At 49.7% G+C, this 13,953-nt stretch overlaps 1 protein-coding gene across 2 annotated transcripts; it reads right to left on the bottom strand.

Moving 5' to 3' along the window:
• Positions 1-281: 281 nt before the first annotated feature.
• Positions 282-13,061, bottom strand: CCDC42 (coiled-coil domain containing 42). Of its 2 annotated transcripts, XM_055396576.2 has the most exons (7): positions 12,979-13,061; positions 12,644-12,749; positions 12,232-12,336; positions 11,464-11,661; positions 6,456-6,677; positions 5,601-5,759; positions 282-524 (listed from the first exon to the last, which is right to left on the bottom strand). In XM_055396576.2, exons 1-7 carry the CDS (start codon positions 13,059-13,061, stop codon positions 447-449), a joined length of 951 nt encoding a protein of 316 aa, XP_055252551.1. In that variant the 3' UTR covers positions 282-446. The 2 variants fall into 2 exon arrangements, with proteins under 2 accessions (XP_055252551.1, XP_088684583.1); XM_088828457.1 differs by lacking the exon at positions 6,456-6,677.
• Positions 13,062-13,953: the final 892 nt, after the last annotated feature.

Below are 13,953 nucleotides of genomic sequence, written 5' to 3' on the forward strand. Positions count from 1 at the left end.
CTAGGACACAATGGCAACCCACTCCAGTGTTCTTGCCTGGAGAATCCCAGGGACGGGGGAGCCTGGTGGGCTGCCGTCTATGGGGTCGCATAGAGTCGGACACGACTGAAGTGACTTAGCAGCAGGAGACATCAAACCTTAGCAGCCTAAGCGACCAGTTTCCAGAGGGAGTGCTTTGGGAGGTTCTTCCCTCAGTTCTTCCCCATGAATAAACCACCAAAAAAAGACAGAATTTAGGAACAAAGTTCTTATAGCATTTAATGTCTTCAGGGATGGGATGGGCTGAGGCCTGATGTGATAAACAGGGATTTCACTAGCAGAAAGGCATGAAGGTGGGTGGGGGGTACGTCCCAGGGAGCTGGACTGGGCTGACTGGATGGCAAGGTCACCAGCAACTTCCTCCTTCCCTTCACCGTCTTGGAATGTTCTAGAACCACCGCTGCTCTTCAAACCCGGATTTGCTGTAGCTCCTTCTTCTTCACCTCTGCCCAGATGTCTGACAGGTCCTGGATAAACTGCTGGATCTAGCGAGGCCAAAGGACTGCAGTCAATCCCAAGCTGGTGATAGGCCACTCATCCAAAAACATCTGGGCATAGCCTGCTTGTAAGGAGTCACCATTTCCTGTGACTGAGGTCACTTTCCCTCATTTGATAATTATTCTAGTTGATGTGGGGAATCAGACTTAGCAGACTAGAGGTAATGAAGAGGGATGGAGGTGGGAACCCCTAGAGGCAGACGCAGTGAGAGGATGAAGTTCAGGCTGACCGCCTCACAGGGAGACAGGGGGAGGCTCCAGAGAGGACTCTGGGGATAGAAGCGTCAGCAGAAAGGAGTCAGCCAGGGTTGGGGCAGACACCTCTCCACTAGTTAATAGCCTTCAAGCAGGTCAATTTACTTGAAACCCAGAACAGAGGCTCATTATGATAATCCTGAGTCATCAAGGGAAATTTCAATTCTATTCACTAACTTTAGTTGTAAAGAACATGCAATCATGGAGACAGGAGGGAGGTTCAAGAGGGAGGGACATGTGTATACCTATGGCTGATCTATGGTGATATATAGCAGAAACCAACACAACATTGTAAAGCACTTATCCTCTGATTAAAAATAAATAAATTTTTAAAAACAATATTAAAAAAGGAACATGCAATCAGTATGATACAGTGGAAAGAGCACAACCTCTTAAGTTAGGAGACCTGTGATTCTGCATCAATAGATGAACAGATAAAGAAAATATGGTATATGTGTGTATATATATATATATATGAATACACACACACTGAAATATTACTCAGCCATAAAAAAGAATGAAATAATTCCATTTGTAGCCACACGGATGGACCTAGAAATCATCATACTAAGTGAAGTAAGTCAAAGACATATATGATTATCACTTACAGGTGGAATCTAAAAATAGTATAAATGAACTTATTTACAAAGCAGAAACAGACTCACAGACATAAAACCAACTTATGGTTACAAAGGGGAAGGGGGGAAGGAGAGGGAGTATGGATTAACTGATGCACACTACCATATATTAAACAGAGAAACAACAAGGACTTACTATTGATACATAGCCCAGGGGACTATATTCAACATCTTAAACTATTATAATTGAAAAGAATTTGAAAAAAGAATATGGATATATGTATTTATCCATTCATATATACACACACACACCAGTCACTTTGCTGTACACTGGAAACTATTATAACTCAACACTGTAAATCAATTACACTTCAATTTAAGAAACACAAAAGATGACTTGGGGTCCTGACACAACTCTGAGAAAATCACTTCATCATTCTGGGACTTGATTTCTTTATCTTTAAAAAGGAAAGAGGGAGAAAAGGTTGGCCTGGATGGCCTCTGAGATCTCAGTCCGACAGTTTCTCTTTTTCAAAAGTGTTCCAAAAGATAGGGCTACACAGACTGTCCAAAACTCTCAACAACCTGCTAGTTGGTAACACTATTACGATTACCAACATAATTCCTATTTTGCAAAAGAGAAAACAAAGAATTAGAGTAACTTTCCTGAGGTTACAGAGATGCTAAGTACAGTATTTCCCAAACTATGTTCTTATAGTAAGTCATCACACCCCCAAAATGGATTCTGTGGGCAAGCAAATTGTAGAAACCTGATCAGCTTGAAGTCTCAGGACAGAGAAACAGCAAAGGCACTGTGAAGTTCTGCATTTTAAAACCAGCAAACTTCATTTAACTTTGTTTTCTAAATTTTTTTAGTCCACATGCTGTGCTGTGCTAAGTTGCTTCAGTTGTATCCGACTCGTTGCCACTCCACGGACTGTAACCCATTAGGCTCCTCTGTCCACGGGATTCTCCGGGCAAGAATACCTGAGTGGGTTGCCATGCCCTCCCTCCTCCAGGGGAATCTTACTGACCCAGGGATCGAACCCTTGGCAGGCGGGTTCTTTACCACTAGCACCACCTGGGAAGCCCCTTTTTAGTCCATGGTGGTGGTGGTGGTGGTGGTTTAGTCGCTAAGTTGTGTCCGACTCTTGCAACCCCATGGACTGTAGCCCACAAGGCTCCTCTGTCCATGGAATTTTCCAGGCAAGAATACTGGAGTGGATTGCCATTTCCTTCTCCAGGGGATCTTCCCAACCCAGGAATTGAACCCATGTCTCCTGCACTGCAGGCAGATTCTTTACCGACTGAGCTATGAGGGAAGTCCCATCGAGCCCATTTATTTTTCTGGAGGAAACTTAATCACCTTGGGATTCTAGGATTTGCCAAGCACAGTTTGGATTTTATTCAGAGATAACAAGGTTGGACCTTGCACAGACAGTGAGTGGAATGCAAACTGTCTTGGCCTTTTGCAGAATCACTTTCCCTGAGTGGTACCCTGCTCCCAGTTCTAGATGAGTGCCTCCGTTCTGAAGCCCACACATGCATTCATTGTAGGGATGCTACTAAGAACATAATTCACTGTCTCTGAAGCCTCTGTGAAAATTTTCAGCAAGAGGTTAGGTGCTGGGAAAGGATCTCTCTCTCTGAGGAAACCTTATGTTTTCTTATTTGGGTTCAAGAACGGTGTGTTGCTTTTCCTCTGGTTATAAGGCAGCTCAGAGCCAACTTCTGTTCCTGTTGAAATACTGTCCTTTATAATCCAAGAACCAAGAGTCCGTACACCTCTCTCTTGCATTGACCTTAGATTTTAACTTATATTTACTATAAATGTAACATATCATTTATAATACTATTTATATATTTACCTTATATAAAGTTTCAACTTATTACAATATTTTCCTAGGTCTTTATTTTCCATTTTTCAGGCTACTTAATCACGTATATGCATCAGTAGGCTCATATCCTACAGGAATCAAGTGGGATATTTAAAAATAACATTTGGGCAATATGAGGAATTCCTGTGGAGGCAAGTCAAGGTTGAGAACAGGAATTCCCTAGTGGTCCAGCGGTTAGGACTTGGTGCTTTCACTGAGGGGCCCAGGTTCGATCCCTGGTTGCGAACTTAAGATCCCAAAGGCCATGCAGCATGCCTGGGGTCGGGGGGGCAGGTTGGGGGGAGGACAACAAATGGTCGAGGGAGTCTGAAAGCTCAGAATTTGGAGTGGATGGACTGTAAGCTACTGTCCGAACAGGGGGTGCTCGGGCAGGGGCCATGGGCTGGAGATCACCACTTCCTGCCCCATGTTTCTTTACAACAGCTAAGGGAAGGGGCCTGAGGACGCCTCGAGTCCTGAGACCCTACAGCAGGGAAGAGGGGCCTGCAAGGTCAAAACTCTTTATACAATAATGCTAAGGTGTTACCTGTCTTTTGTTACTTTTGCTACTTGTCTTTTCTCTGGTGAGTCTACGTGGCCTTTTACCCAAGTGGGATGTTCCCATCACAGAGGTATCGTGACAGGCTGGATACAGAAGCAGGTGTGAGAATCCACCTGTCCTCCAGGAAGCAGCGTTTTAGGGATCTGTGAAGTGTCAAAATGCCACCCATCCCACAAAATACTTTTTGAAAATGTATTTTTCATTAAAAATGCTATTTATCTGACTTTCCTGGTGGTCCAGTGGTTAAGAATCCACGTTCCAGTGCAGGGAACGTGAACTGGATCCCTGATCAAGGAATGAAGATCCCACATGCAAAGTGGGGCAACTAAACCTACGTGCCACAATTACAGAGCCCAAGCACTCTGAAGCCCTCACACCAAGATGAAAGATTCCACATGCCGCAACTAAGACCCATGGCAGCCATAAATAAACGAATAAATAAATCTATTTCTTAAATTTGCTATTTGTGTTAATATGTTTCTTACTGTCATTTTAAATGAATTAAATACTTTTAGTTTTTCTGCTTGAGTTTCTCATAAATATCAACTGATATAACCTATATAAACAAAAGCTCTTTGGGGTGTCTTCAACAAATTTTATGAGTGTAAAGGTATCCTGCTACCAAAAAAAGCTTGAGGATCGCTGTTTCACAACAAAGTTTCTTACAAACTCCCTTTACAGTCTTTGGACTGTTAATATGAATAATTCAGTTCTAACATGCCTTACGATACAGGCTGAGTCTTTGGTTTAAGGAAATTCTGCTGGTCAGTGGGTGAAATTCTTTACATTTCATGAATTTCAGGTTGATGGATTTCTTTTTTTTTTTCTCCCCCCGGCTGTGCTGTGAGGCTTGCAGGATCTTAGTTCCCTGTTCAGGGACAGAACACAGGTCCCCTGCAGTGGAAGTGCAGAGTCCAAACAACTGGACCCCGAGGGAATTCCCGTCTTTTCTCTTTAAAAACAAAACAAACAGATGAAGCACTTCTCAGTCAATTGCTTTCACTGGCGTGTGTTTCATATTCATTCACTGAATACTTACTGAGTGCCTACTATCTGCCTGGCATAGTTCTAGAAGCTAGGGATACAACAGAGAACAAAGCAAACAGAAATTCCAGCCTTTAGGAGACTACTTTCCACTGTTTCACGGCAGAGCTAAAGGCTAAAAGGATATGCCAAAAGGATAAATAATTAGTCACAGTTCTCCATATGTCACCAAGAAGCATGGTGCAGAGTTTCCCAAGTTAAGGGATGCGGCTTTCCTTTGGTCAGAAGTGAGGTTATTCCAGGGGCACACAGACATGGCATCAGACAGCTCTGCATCATACGCAGTGAGAACGTTACTTCCGTTTGTTTCCTTTCAATCACTTCAAAGAGAAAAATCTCAGAATGGTACTAACAAGACTGATACTGTCGCCCTCTTGCTGATTCCCGCCCCTGCAGATGTTCTCTTATAAGACTGTTGTGCAGTAGCTAATGAATTCAGTAATGGGTTCCTCTACTGACCTGTTGATGGGGCCAACAGAATCCTAGCATTAATGCAGTGGTTCTCAAAGTGTGGAACCCAGACCAGCACTATCACCCGGAAACTTGCGGAAAATGAAAATTCATGGTTTCTCATCTCAGATCTACCGAGTCCAACACTCTGGGGCTGGGTCCAGCAACAAGCTCGAGTTCCCAGGCGATTCTGAAAACTTGAGAACCACTGCTCTGTAGCCATCACGCCTCCCCTCAACCCATGGAAAACCATCATGGCTACTTCCAGCCTGGTGCCGGGCACTTGGGCTCCTCTTACCATGTCCAGCTGTTTGTGCGTGTCCTCCAGGGACACGAAGGTCGCCTCCTTCAGCTGTTTGCTCACAATCTGGAAGAGGTTCAGCGTTGCCATCTTAATGGTGCCAAGCAAGAGGGTCTTCTTGGCAGCGGTGTTCTGAATGTGAGCCCAGCGAGATTCCTGGGGAGGGGAATGAGGGTGGGGCGTGAGCGCTAAGGGTGGGTGTGTATGTGTTGTTGTGTGCGTCCCTTACCTGTGTTTGAATCTGTGTGTGTGTCCCGGTGTGTGTCCCTCACCTGTGTGTGCTGGGGTGTGTGCGTCCCTTACCCGTGTTTGTGTGTGTGTGCTGGTGTGTGTATCCCTTACCCGTGTGTGCTGGGGTGTGTGTGTCCCTTACCCGTGTTTGCGTGTGTGTGCTGGTGTGTGTGTCCCTCACCTGTGTGTGCTGGGGTGTGTGTGTGCTGGTGTGTGTGTCCCTCACCTGTGTGTGCTGGGGTGTGTGCGTCCCTTACCCGTGTTTGCGTGTGTGTGCTGGTGTGTGTGTCCCTCACCTGTGTGTACTGGGGTGTGTGTGTCCCTTACCCGTGTTTGCGTGTGTGTGCTGGTGTGTATGTCCCTCACCTGTGTGTGCTGGGGCGTGTGTGTCCTTTACCCGTGTTTGTGTGTGTGCGCTGGTGTGTGTGTCCCTCACCTGTATGTGCTGGGGTGTGTGTGTGTGTGCTGGGGTGTGTGTCCCTCACCTGTGTGTGCTGGGTGTGTGTGCTGGTGTGTGTGTCCCTCACCTGTGTGTGCTGGGGTGTGTGTGTGTGTGTCCCTTACCCGCCCGCCTGTGTGTGCGTGTCTGTCTCTGTGTGACCCCCGCCCGCCGGCACTCACCCAGATGATGACGTCGCTGCGGGCACGGTCGAAGCGCATCTGCAGACGCGCCAGCTCGTTGTTGTGCTGCAGGATCTCGTCGTCCTTTTCCTCTTTGTAGCGGGCCAGCCGCGCCTTGGCACGCTCGATCTTCTCCTGGCCCTCCTGCGCCGACTGCATGAGGTCGTGGTGCATGCTCACCAGCGTCTTGTAGCGCGCGATCACCTCGTGGATCTCCTCAAACTGCACGGGGTGGGGGGGGCGGGCGGGGTAGTGGCGGGGTTTGGGGGTTCGGGTCACTGCACCTCCGCCCGGGGGGGCCCGACCCCACTCTGCGCCAACTCCCACCCTCTGCGCCTCTGACTGGCAGGGAGGCCTTGGGCTAAGTCAAGGGCCAGAGGCTGTAAAGCCCTCGGAGTCTCCCCTGCGCCCCCCGCCCCTGAGTTGGTATGGGCCGTGGGTCACGTGGTGTGGGTTGTGGCCCCCGTGTCCTGTCGGGAGCATGTGCACCTGGCCCGGCAGGCTCTCTGGCTTGGCTGCACTTTATTGGAATCACCTGGGAGCTTCAACGAGGCCACGTGCCAGGCTCCACCCTCAGAGACCTGGATGAATAAACCGATCTGAAGGGTCCACATATGATTCTAGGGTTGAGCATTGCTGGGCGGGGGCGGGGTAGACTTTGCGCTGTCTCGGATGGCAATCATGAGCCTATTCAGCAAGAATGCACCACGAACCACTTAGTAGCCAGGAATTGTGCTAAACGCTAGGGACAGAGCCGGAGATAAGACAGCCAGACACTGCTTTTAGGAAGCCTTACCACATGCGGTGGGGCGGTAGGACACACCGACAAGTAAATAGTTACGGCACAGAGTGATAAGCCTTATCGGTGGCTGGGGGATGGGGCTGCGGGAGAGTGTTAGGTAGTTTCTTCCACCTGGTGGTCTCGTATTTGTTCAGCAATGGCTGAGGCCTCCCTTCGGTGGGGGCTGGGGAGGGTGGGTACCAGAGGGGCGGGGACCCAGCCAGGCTCAGCCACCCTCCCCCCCGACACAACCCAGCTCTGACCCTAAGCAGGACAAAAGCCCTGCGACCTTCCTTCTCTTCAAGGCGCTGTGAGTACCAGCTTCAGGATGCCAACTCATGTCTGGGGGATTTATCAACACGTGCCTTCCAGCCACCCAGGGGACACTCCCTGAGTGCTTTCTCCATCTCCTGACATTTCCAGCAATAGACTGGTGTTCCGGGAACTGGCCTTTCCCCCAAACACTTCCTCTGTGGGCAAGAGCCACTTAACTCAGTATTAGAGGAGATATGGAGTGCCAGAAGAGGCTTCTTCAGGGAAAGGATGGTTAAAAAATGAGACCAGAGGTATGAAAAGAAGATGGCCGGGCAAAGGCAGGTGAGGAAGTCGTACAGGTAGACAGAACAGCCTGGATAAAGATGATGAGATGTGTGTGGTATATTCAGGATGAGCAAGAGAGTTTAGTAGGAATGGCCCGAATTCAAGGTGGGGAGAGAGAGATCACCCTGGAGAAATTTTTTAAAAAATTGCTCATTAAACACTGAGGAGTGCGGATTGCACCCATTGGAGGAGTGAGCAGAGAGATAACTTCCAGTCTGCATTTTTAAGAGGTGCAAGAATATATAACAGTTAAAAAGAATTGGCTAGGAAGGTGGGAGGGAGGTAAAAGGGAGTGGCCATATGTACACCTATAGCTAATTCATGTTGATGTATGGCAGAAATCAAACCAATATTGTAAAGCATTTATCCTTCAATTAAAAATAAATTAATTTAAAAAGTGGGCTACATCAGAGCAACCAGGAGTACCTCTCCTAAACTTAACACCAATTTCAAAAGCACTCAGATACCAACTTGAAGAGGCTCCCATTATCCAATGATGGGACCCTTTGAACATCAAAAGAATAAGTGCAAAGGATTGAAACATATCAAATATGTTAAAAACCCATGAGTTTGCAATAATACTAACAACATTACAGGGCACTTGTCGAGGATGCTGGAGAACCAACTCATTATTCTGAAGACTCAAAGAGTTAAGCATTTAACAAGCTTTTGCTTTATGGCCAATATAGTCACCAAATAGTTGATGAAGGGAAGATTCTCTTTCTGAAGTCCTTTTTTTTCTTCCTATGTTTTGGCCATGCGACACAGCATGTGGGACCTTAATTCCCTAACCAGGGATTCCCTGTGCCCCCTTCAGTGGAAGCGCAGTATCTTAACCACTGGACTGCCAGGGAAGTCTCTATGAAGTCCTTTTCTCGATGGTATTCATAGTATTCTAGCTAATAACTGAAGAAGGGAGCTCAGGACATTCTGAGCACCTTAGAAGGGTCTCCGACCCCCTTTTGGTCAGTATCTGCCCCCACCACTACCAACAAAACCAGAATTGTGACTTCTATCCCCAAAGATCCATTTTACCTGTTTTTAAACATATCAATCACCGACTCAATGGAGATGAGTTTGAGTAAACTCCGGGAGTTGGTGATGGACAGGGAGGCCTGGCATGCTTGTGGTCCATGGGGTCACAAAGGGTCGGACACGACTGAACGACTGAACTGAACTGAACTGAAAAATTTCAATGGAATCATACAGTATGTCTGGCTTCTTTTGATCAGCATCATAATGATGTCTAGAACACCTGATAAACACACCAGTCAAACCCGGAGTGGGGACCTTGTTTGGATCCTGATTGGAACAAACCAGCTGTACAAAAAGTATTTGTACAGTATCAGGAAATTTTGACGTCAGCTGGACATGGGTTCATGGGATTGCAGAGTTGGACACAGCTAAGCGACTGAGCAAGCACACACACACATGATATAGGTATTGTGGATATGTTAAAAAGAGCTCTTTTAGAGTTATATACTGAAATACTTAAGGATTAAAAAAAAATCATTTGCTCTAAAATAGGAGAGATGGGGATCTGACAGTAAGTTGATAATTGCTGGAATTAGGTGATGAGTAATGGGCATTCAGTAGACTATTTTCTTTACTTTTGTATGTTTGAAATTTCCCATGATACAAAATTTTTTTAAAAAAATCATTGATTGGATAAAAAGAAGCCATAAAAGGACATGTACATACTATTCATAGCTTATGGATAATGTATTCTGTTGCCAAAAATAATAACAACAAGCTTGATGGAAATTCCCTGGTGGTTAGGACTTGGTGCTTTCACTGTGGGGGACTGGGTTTGATCCCTGGTTGGGGAGCTAAGATCCTGCAACCTGTATGGTGTGGCCAAAAAACAAAAAAAAAGAAGGGGGGACAAATAGGAGAAAATAATTCCAATTTGAAAGAGTTGTGGTGAATACTTGGGTGTTGTATATTTTGTGTACTTTTCAGTATGCTTTAAATATTTTGAAAGAAATAAAGAAAGAAAGAGAAAAAGAAAGATTTTGATTACGCTGGCTGCAGAATGCTGGACAGGAATAACACAGAGCTGAACTCCTAAGAAGTACGTCCTGTGGTCTGAATGAGGAAGGGGCAGGGGCTGGATTCCAGAAATACTTAGGAGAATAGACCAGATCTGCTGATTGATGGCTGCGGGGACTGAGGGAGGAGGAGTCAAGGGTGAGGTCTGGGTTCTGGTGAGGCTGTGGGTGGGTGGTCATGCCATTCACCAGCAACAGACCCACCAGCAGCAGGGCTGGCCTGGGCATGGCAAGAAGCAGTTATGGACTCGGTGAATTAGATGTAGGGGCCTCAGCTTAGGAGGGCAATATGGGCCAGCAAGATCCGGACCAGTCTCCTTGGTCCTAAGACACATTTTACCAGCTCTAAATCTGAGTCTTGTCTTGTAATCTATCTACTGCTTTAATGTAGTAGTCTTCCCTCACTCCCCGTAAACCCCAGAAAAACCAGTTGTTAAATGAACAATTTCGCATACAGTAGGTAGGACCTTAGAATGCAGGAAATAAGACAGATTTGGGACTCATGCATAAATAAACTAGGTTAGTGGTTCTACATGGAAATTGCCAGGACTTTTAAAAAAGCTGTGTGTGCTTTGTCTCCCTGAACCCCACTACAGGACATGGACTCGGACTCGCACCCCAGAAGGCATACCTCATACCTCGTTCCATCCTGGTGAGGGGCCCTGCTGCTGTCACATGTGGGCATGGTGGACACAGGTGGATGGCTGTCAACATGGGTGACGTCTATCAGAGGCCCAGGGAATTGCTCAGGGAGAGAAGTGGAGGGTCTGGGGCAAAGACCCAAGGAACTGAAGGAAGAGGAGCCCCAGAGGAGCCTGAGGAGGAAGGACCAGAAGGTAGGAGGAAGAGGGAGGAGCCCTGTAGGAAAGGGCACAGGAATATTTCAGAAAGGAGCAGCAACAGTGTCAAATGCTGCCGGAAGCGTGGGTGGGCAGAGAGCTCGGAAGTTCCCTTAGCTCTGGCAACAAGGCGACTCGACAAAAATCAGTGGCCAGTGGCCTACAGAGGGGTGGTTAGAAACAAAGACTGCCACCTACAAACTGTGCATCCCTGAGCAGGTTACGTAACCTCTCTGAGCCTCCAATTCCTCCTCATAACAGGGTGACAGGATGGCTTTCCTCTGGGGCCTAGCGAGCAGACTGAGCAAGGTTCCACTTGCAGCACACAGCCCAGGGCCCAGCATATGCTGAGTGCCCAGCTCTGCACGAGGCTGGTGTGTTTCAGTCTCTTTCCCTCCCTCTCCCTGTGCACTCTCAAAGTAGACCAAAAACACCAGAGGAGGGGAAGCAGGGAGAGTGTGGGCCACATCGGACAGAGGCAGGCAGAGCTGGTTGCTGGTGCTTCAAAACAAACCTCGAACCTGTGACCCATATAGAGACAGGCCCACAGACGTCACGCACGCAAAGATGCACAACCAGGCCCCCACCCTTGAGAAATGAGTCCAGTCTCACCAGGGCCCTCTGCCAGCTGCCCTCCTCGGCTGGAGACCTCTCCCCAGAGCAGAGGATCCCCAGCCCAGGCCGCTGGGGACGAGGCGGTAGGGCTGCAGAAGCCTGCCCCCCAGCCCTCCACACACCTCGGAGTTCTCCACCACCTTCTCCAGGTATTTGTTGAAGATGGAGTACTCCTGCAGCTTGGCGCTCAGCCGCTGGTGCTCCAGTCGCAGGACCGCCATCTCCTGCTTGGCCTTGGCCAGCTCGCGCATGCGCTGCCTCTTGAGTTCTCGCTCCTTGTTGGCCTTCTTTAGGGCCCGGATCCGTTTCTGGTCGTTCTCCTGGGGCGGGGAGGTGGTGCCAGTCAGGCACGGGCCCTGCCCTCCCTGGGGCCCAGGCTGGTGAGGCCCCCACGAAGCTTCTGTCCACCCTGGGAATGGACGGGGGTGGCCAGGCTGCCCGAGTCGGGGCGAAGTGTAAGGAGAAGCATGTCTCAGGGTTATGTGAGGCTGGTTGAGGGGGTTTCTGTGATCGTCTCAGAGTGGACTCCAGTGCCTGGAGGGGTGGGGTGAGCTGGGGGCACGATTCACCTCTGTATCCCCAGGCGTCTGGCCCTGAGTGGCACATTCATTCATTCATCATTCCCCATTCGCTCATTCACTGGATAAACTGTCCAAACCAACAATAGGAAAGAGCAACCCAGAGGAGCGGAGACTGACAAGCAGAAAATGACAAACAGGGCAAGAGGGGAGGGCCACAAAGGGGGAAACTCCAGGCATTGGTGAGCACCCAGGAGACCTCCCACCCAGGGTGAGGAGGCAACAGAATCCAGGAGAAGGCGGGGGTGGGGTGGGGAGGAGGGGCAACTGCAGAGTGCGGCCCAAGCTGCAGCAGGCCACGCCCCTCAGTACCTGGATGAACTGCTCAAACTTCTGTATGTGGGCTTTCAGTTGGGCCTCCTTGACGCCCAGTTCCTCCCAGCGCAGGTTTAGGGTTTCCATTCTGCGCTGAAATGTCTAGGGGTGGGGGGCAGCAGGGAGGGCGGGAGAGCTCCTGAGTGGGAACCGAGGAAGGCTCTAGCATCCCCTGTCCCAGAGCCCTGTCCCAGGTGCCCAGTTTCCACCCCACGTCTGGTTCAGAGCAGAACATCCCAGGACTCTGGTACCCTGAGACTCAGATCTCTCCTGCGCTCTGCAGAGGAAACACTGGACCATCACCAGGTTGCCTGACTCTAGCCACCACCACCCACAAAATGGAGGGCTGTCCTTAGGCTCTCCCTGGGAAGGGGTGGGCCCTTCCCATCCCTCACCCTGAGCCGCCCACCTCCTTCTTCTGCTCCATGGCATGGTGCATGATCTTGGCCTCCTTCTTCTTCTCCAGTAGCCGGACAGACGGAGAGTCTGACTGGTCCTCAATACTGGGGAACTTCCTACCCAAGACACAAGCAAGAAGGATGGTGGATGCTGAGCCCCAGGGGCAGGCCGGGGCTGGAAGGAACCTGTGGAGACAGGCACCCGTGGGAAGGGAAAGCACTCATCTGAGCGAAAGGACTGGTGTGCTGAGAGGGAGAGAGGGCTGTGCTGGGGCCAGGGAGTGGGTACGATTGGTGCCTGGGTGGTTTGGGGTGCTGGGGGACGGGCAGGCCCTCCGACACTCACTGCAGCAGCTGCAGCAGCCGCTCCCCATACTGCAGCCGGAAGTACTCAGCCAGGTCCTCCTCCTCCATGATGCCCAGACTCATGGCGGTGGTGAGCTAACGGCCCAGCAGCCGAGTCTTCGCAGTGAAACGAGGGTACTGCAGCTCAGGGGTGGTGACTGGGCTTGCTTCTCCCCTCCTCCTGCTCTTGAGGATCCCACAGAGGGCGGGTGTCTGAGAGACTCAAGGAAGATGGCTGGAGGCTGCCGATGTGCGGTTCAGGGTGTGCTGGGAAGGGGCTGGGAGACCTGGTTACCTAGCAACAGGTCTCCGGGTTCTGTGAACCACAGGCAGAACCCAGGCTTTGCCCTCTGACCCCTGTCCCCACTGACCCCACTTGCTGGGGTCTGACTCTCTGCCCCTGCATTTACTCACCCAGGAGCTCTGGGAAGAAGTTAGGCCTGATTTGATGCTGGTGTTCAGGGCTGGGATGCAAGGGCTGGGCATCCATGACTGATGAGGGTGGGGGTTTGGTAGAGGTGAGTTTATGCAGGGCAGCCTTGCCCCTGGGGCCTCCCAGCTGGGCTCCTGTGTGTGTGTGTAAGGCGGGGCTGGAGCTGAGACAGATGGTTAAGAACTGAAGGGAGGTACTGAGTTGAGGCAGGGATGGGGGTGTGGACAGAGAAGCACAGGGCTTGGAGGAGGCCTGAAGTTGAGAGCCAAGCGATGGGGGAAGAACCTGCAGGGGTGTGTGTGTTGAGGGGTGGGTGGGGGCTGGAGGGTTGGCCAGGGGAGGAGGGATTTGGGCAAGAAGTCTCGGGACTACAGAGGCTGCCCCCTGGAAAGATGGAGGAAGCCTTGGAGGAGGCCCCCTTGAGGGGTAAGATACCAATGTCCTGTCCTGAGGTTGGCGATATATGAAGACATGCCAAAATGCGTTGACATAAATGTCAGATAGTGTACATGTCTGCTTCATGACGCCTGCCTTCCTTGATCC

The sequence above is a fragment of the Moschus berezovskii genome, chromosome 20 (assembly GCF_049115385.1).
Source record: "Moschus berezovskii isolate FMDL1 chromosome 20, NW_MosBer_1.0, whole genome shotgun sequence".
Lineage (NCBI taxonomy): Eukaryota > Metazoa > Chordata > Mammalia > Artiodactyla > Moschidae > Moschus > Moschus berezovskii.

Bases quoted from the DNA above. Each gene is read 5' to 3' on its own strand.
- CCDC42 (XM_055396576.2), bottom strand. From the start codon at position 13,061: ATGAGTCTGGGCATCATGGAGGAGGAGGACCTGGCTGAGTACTTCCGG. The intron at 11,662-12,231 runs GTACTGAGGGGC...TCCCCGCCCCAG, and splicing joins AGTTTGAGCAGTTCATCCAG to GAGAACGACCAGAAACGGAT. The intron at 525-5,600 runs GTAAGAGGAGCC...TGGCCTCGCTAG, and splicing joins CGCACAAACAGCTGGACATG to ATCCAGCAGTTTATCCAGGA.